At 40.3% G+C, this 6,214-nt stretch overlaps 1 protein-coding gene across 1 annotated transcript; it reads right to left on the reverse strand.

Moving 5' to 3' along the window:
- Positions 1-1,263: 1,263 nt before the first annotated feature.
- On the reverse strand, positions 1,264-2,225 carry LOC129623236 (olfactory receptor 18-like). Its single transcript, XM_055540492.1, has one exon. It carries the CDS (start codon positions 2,098-2,100, stop codon positions 1,264-1,266), a length of 837 nt encoding a protein of 278 aa, XP_055396467.1. The 5' UTR covers positions 2,101-2,225.
- Positions 2,226-6,214: the final 3,989 nt, after the last annotated feature.

Here is a 6,214-nt window from a genome sequence, read left to right on the forward strand (position 1 = left end):
ATGAAGCAACTGACAAACAACTAATCTCAGAAATATACAAGCAACTCCTACAGCTCAATTCCAGAAAAATAAATGGCCCAATCAAAAAATGGGCCAAAGAACTAAATAGACATTTCTCCAAAGAAGACATACAGATGGCTAACAAACACATGAAAAGATGCTCAACATCACTCATTATCAGAGAAATGCAAATCAAAACCACTATGAGGTACCATTTCACACCAGTCAGAATGGCTGCGATCCAAAAGTCTAGAAGCAATAAATGCTGGAGAGGGTGTGGAGAAAAGGGAACCCTCTTACACTGTTGGTGGGAATGCAAACTAGTACAGCCACTATGGAGAACAGTGTGGAGATTCCTGAAAAAACTGGAAATAGACCTGCCTTATGATCCAGCAATCCCACTGCTGGGCATACACACTGAGGAAACCAGAATTGAAAGAGACACGTGTACCCCAATGTTCATCGCAGCACTGTTTATAATAGCCAGGACATGGAAGCAACCTAGATGTCCATCAGCAGACGAATGGATAAGAAAGCAGTGGTACATATACACAATGGAGTATTACTCAGCCATTAAAATGAATACATTTGAATCAGTTCTAATGAGGTGGATGAAACTGGAGCCTATTATACAGAGTGAAGTAAGCCAGAAAGAAAAACACCAATACAGTATACTAACCCATATATATGGAATTTAGAAAGATGGTAACAATAACCCTGTATATGAGACAGCAAAAGAGACACTGATGTATAGAACAGTCTTTTGGACTCTGTGGGAGAGGGAGAGGGTGGGATGATTTGGGAGAATGGCATTGAAATATGTATATCATATATGAAACGAGTCGCCAGCCCAGGTTCGATTTATGATACTGGATGCTTGGTGCTGATGCACTGGGATGACCCAGAGGGATGGTATGGGGAGGGAGGAGGGTTCAGGATGGGGAGCACATGTATACCTGTGGCAGATTCATTTTGATATATGGCAAAACCAATACAATATTGTAATGTTAAATAAAATAAAAATAAAAAAAAAAGAAATTCAGGTAAGAAGTGATTATGACACACAAAGGACCCTCGATCTCCCACTGTCATGTTAAACCAGAAACAGAAACAATATTCAGGTGGAAAGCAAAGAAAGACATGAAGGTCATAAGAGTTGAAAAACTGATGACATAATAAAAGTAGAATTTTAAATCTCCAGGTTTGATTTTTTTTTTTTTTTTGCTACATTTTCTAGCCTACACTCAAATGGGTGGCCAGGTCCTAAGCTGAGATTGTTCTGCTGAGGAACCTCCACATGGCCTTTTTGATGTCTTTGTTCCTCAGACTATAGATGAAGGGGTTTAGCATGGGGGTGACCACAGTGTAAACCACTGAGACTGCTACATCCTTCCTTGGAGAAAGGGAGATGGCTGAGCTGAGATATACCCCCAGGGCTGTTCCATAAAACAAGCATACCACTGCCAGGTGAGAGCCACAGGTGGCAAAGGCTTTATACATCCCACTTGATGAGGGGACTCTCAGAATGGAGACAAGAATTTTATAGTAAGAGAAAAAGATTCCTGAGGTAGGGAGAAAACCAGAGATGGCAACGATAATATACCTGACTATACTATTCATGAAAGTATCAGAACAGCCAAGGTTGAGCAGCTGAGAAGGGTCACAGAAGAAACTAGAAATTTCTATATCCTTGAAGCAGGTAAGTTGTAACACAATCACATTATGCATCAGGGAATCCAAAAGGCTAACAAAAAAAGACACCAAAATGAAGATGCAACAGGTGCGTGGGTTCATGATGATTGTATAATGCAGTGGGTGACAGATGGCCACAAACCTGTCATAAGCCATCACAGACAGAAGCATACTTTCCATACACCCAAAAAGGCTAGAAATAGACATCTGTGTCAGGCAGCCCCCATAGGAGATGACTCTGCTGTGAGTTTGGATGTCCACAATCATCTTGGGAACAATGGTGGAGATGAAACTGATGTCAGCCAAAGACAGGTTGGAGAGGAAGAAGTACATGGGGGTGTGGAGGTGGGGGTCAGAGGTGATGGCTAATATGATGAGCAGGTTCCCCAGCATGGTGACCAGGTACATGGACAGAAACAGGACACAGAGCAAAGGCTGCAGTTCTGGATCATCTGAGAGGCCCAGGAGGAAGAATTCTGAGACACTGGTTAGATTTCCAGTTCTATGTAGCTTGGACACCTCTGGAAAAAGAAAAGAGGTCTGGAAACAAAGGAAATAAGTAAATGGGCATTGAGCGCTGTGCCCATATTTTGGATTCAAGCAATTCATTTTAAGATTATACATCCCAGTATCTTCAGCAATATTTCTCAGTGTGACAAATTCTACCTGCTTAGAAATTTTTTCTCCTTAGTTTCTATGTTATTCATCTCTGCCTATACACCCTTATTTTATGAAACTTCATGGAAAAGTGAAAAGGAACAAGAATATTAGAATTAAAACATCCATATCTCAACTAAGTATAGCCAATTTGTTTAGATATAATGTAGAAGGAGAAATTCCCTTCCCCTCTAATAAAATATAAAATTTGATCTAAAGAAATTAAGACATACATAGTTATACAAATCTTAATTCAGTCAAAAACAATTCTAGATATTTTCCTCATTTTCAATATTGACAGATCTATGAAATGCAGAACTAGGTCTTCCTGATTCTTAATTAAAAATGAATGTTAATAATGAGAACACATTTTATATGATATTCAGAGTTTTATCATTCTTTGTTTTCTGCCTTCCCTTCTTCATGAAATAAATCATTACTCAAACATCAGAGTGGTCTTTTAAAGTTTTTAGTATATTCTTCATATCTTTGACTTTAGTGGAATTCAAATTTTGATCAGTATGGTTTAATTAAATGCAGGATAATAATGCATTGATGACTACAAAGGTGGTATTACCGTACAGAACAATGTAAATGCTTAAATGGTAATAAAATTTAAGAAACTCTCTTGAAATTTTGATTCATGATGATGTATGGCAAAACCATCCCAACATTGTAATCATTCTCCAATTGAAATCAATTATTTTTTTAACAGGCATAATATTCTCCAGATCATTCCATGTTGTCACAAATGGCAGGATTTCCTTGTTTTTATGGCTGAGTAATATCCCATTATTTATATAAACACACAACATTTTTTACCTATTCAACAGTCAATAAACACATTTTCACTATTTAAAATAAATGACGATGACAAGGGAATGCAAATATCTGTTAGAAGTTCTGATTTCAGTTCTTTGGCACCTACCCTGAAGTGGGTTGCTAGATCCTATGGTAGTTCTATTTCAATTAGTTGCAGCTTTTAATTTTTTTAAGGAACCTCCATTCTGTTTTCTGTAATGGCTGTATCATTATTCATTCCCACTAACCGAGTACAAGTGTTCCCATAACAGTGAGCAGGGATGAAGGAGTCTCTGCCAGGACTGACAGGAAAGTGAGTGACATGATGGTTTGGGGTGGCAGAGGCATTGCCCACATACCTAGCATCTGGAATCAGTCTGTCCAAAATGACTGACTTCAAACATGATTTTATCATTCTTTAATTCATGATCTGGTTGCTGTTATTTAGTCCCTAAGTTGTGTCTGACTCTTTGCGACACCAAGGACTGTAGCCCGCCAGGCTCCTCTGTCCATGGGATTTCCCAGGCACGAACACTGGGGTGGGTTGCCATTTCCTTCTGCAGGGGATCTTTATGACCCAGGGATCAAACTTGAGTCTCCTGTATTGGCAGGCAGATCCTTCATCACTTGAGCCACCAGGGAAGCCCCAAGACCTGGCACATGTTATATAAAATGTTTCACTTCTTTCCTCTTATTAAAATAATAGTAATGTTATGTACATATCATTGGGGAGAAATTATGCACATGTAATCAAGAAGGAAATGCAAAATGTATACGTCAGAGCCCAACACTTAGGAGGCCTTCAATACCAGGGCAGGATGGTATGGTTCATGTCATCCTCATCATGCTCGTCCTCATCCTCAAACTGATCCCATGATGAACTGAAGAGGTAGTGGGAAGGGGGACAGAGGATAAGATGGTTGGATGGCATCATCGACTCAATGGACTTGAGTTTGAGCATACTCCAGGAGATGGTGAAGGACAGGGAAGCCTGATATGCTGCAGTCCATGGGGTTGGAAAGAGTCAGACATGACTGAGTAACTGAACACAACTGAAGAAGGGGAAAGTTTAAAGAGGTGCATTTGCTTCTCTACTTGGAGGGATGCCAGCCAGAGCCAGGCCAGTGAGGGTGAAAGCAGAACTCTGAACGAAAGTTCTCACATCTCAACCAAAACTAAGAATATGAACTTTGAAGCACTCTATTCCAAACCCATGTGGATTGCTCCCAACACCTCTTCACCATCTCTGTCTCCCTAGCACTTACTAAGTTGGCTGTATCTCTGCTGGAGCATGACCAAGGACCACAGACTCACTGCCTCTCTCCTGCCTGGTGTGTGATGAAGTCTCAGGGTCCCTCCTCAGGATGGGCAGGAAAACAGACTCAGGATGGACATTCTGATGTAGCTTCCTACAAAGGATGGAGACATAGGTGTAGATTCACAATATTAGAACAGCCAAAATAATGAGCTTGGAGGCACTGGCCAATTATTTTCAATGGTATGACCTTAGAGCTCAATGCCCAAAGCTCATCATTAGCCACTTGGTCCATGTTGTCCTCATCTCTGGGGACTTGTTAATATTAAAAGAACAGGAAAAGGAGAAGAGTGAATGTCCTGGGAAGGGTCTGGGTTCCTTTTCATCTCAGGAGGAAATTCCACGTACCCTTGCTTCTTACTTCCAAGCTGCAGGATCTTAACGTAACATCAGACCTTTTTTTCTCAATTTACCACTCAATGTGTGATTTTAATATATTGAAATTCACTGTATCAATCTTGAAATCTTTGCAGCATGAGGTCTAGACCAACGATGTGATACACTATCCAATTTCAGAGTTTTCCATTTTTCACAGGACTGGAAAAGGTCAGTTTTCATCCAACTGCAAAGAAGGGCAATACCAAAGATTGTCCAAACCACTGCACAATTGTGCTCACTTCACACACTAGTAAGATAATGCTCAAAATCCTTCAAGCTAAACTTCAACACTATGTGAACCAAGAACTTCCAGATGGACAAGCTGGATTTAGAAAAGGCAGAAGAACCAGAGATCAAGTAGTCATAGAAAAAGCAAGGGAATTCCATAAAACTATCTACTTCTTCTTCATTGTGTGTGCTAGAGTCGTTGACTGTGTGGATCACAACAAACTGTGGAAAATTCTTAGAGAGATAAGAATACCAGACCACCTTACCTTCCTCCTGAGAAATCTGTATGCAGGTCAAGAAGTAACAGAACTGGACATAGAACAAAGGACGGGTTCCAAATTGCTAAAGGAGTACATCAAAGCTATATATTGTCACCCTGCTTATTTAACTTATATGCAGAGTATACCATATGAAATGCCAGGCTGGATAAAGCACAAGCTGGAATCAAGATTGAGGGAAGGAGTATCAATAACCTCAGATATGCAGATGACACCACCTTATGGCAGAAAGTAAAGAGGAACTAAAGAACCTCTTGATGAAAGTGAAAGAGGAGAGTGAAAAAGCTGGCTTAAACTCAACATTCAAAAAACGAAGATCATGGCTCCTGGTCCCATCACTTCATGGCAAATAGATGGGGAAACAATGGAAATAGTGAGAGACTTTATTTTCTTGGCCTCCAAAATCACTGCAGATGGTGACTGCAGCCATGAAATTAAAAGATGCTTGCTCTTTGGAAGAAGAGCTGTGACAAACCTAGACATCATATTAAAAGGAGAGACATACTTTGGTGACAAAGGTCCACCTAGTCAAAGCTACGGTTTTTCCAGTGGTCATGTATGGGTGTGAAAGTTGAACTATAAAGAAAGCTGAGCACCAAAGAATTGATGCTTTTGAACTGTGGTGTTGGAGAAGACTCTTGAGAGTGCCTTGGACAGCAAGATTATCAAACAAGTCAATGCTAAGGAAATCAGTCCTGAATATTCTTTGGAAGGACTAATGCTGAAGCTGAAGCTCCAATACTTTGGCCACCTGATGTGAAAACCTGACTCATTGAAAAAGTCCCTGAGGCTGGAAAAGATTGAAGGCAGGAGGAGAGGGGGATGACAGAGAATGAGATGGTTGGATGGCATGACGGTCTCGATC

This window comes from Bubalus kerabau, chromosome 1 (genome assembly GCF_029407905.1).
Source record: "Bubalus kerabau isolate K-KA32 ecotype Philippines breed swamp buffalo chromosome 1, PCC_UOA_SB_1v2, whole genome shotgun sequence".
Lineage (NCBI taxonomy): Eukaryota > Metazoa > Chordata > Mammalia > Artiodactyla > Bovidae > Bubalus > Bubalus kerabau.

What these genes read in the sequence shown, in the direction of transcription:
- LOC129623236 (XM_055540492.1), bottom strand. Translation starts at nt 2,100, where the DNA reads ATGTACCTGGTCACCATGCTGGGGAACCTGCTCATCATATTAGCCATC.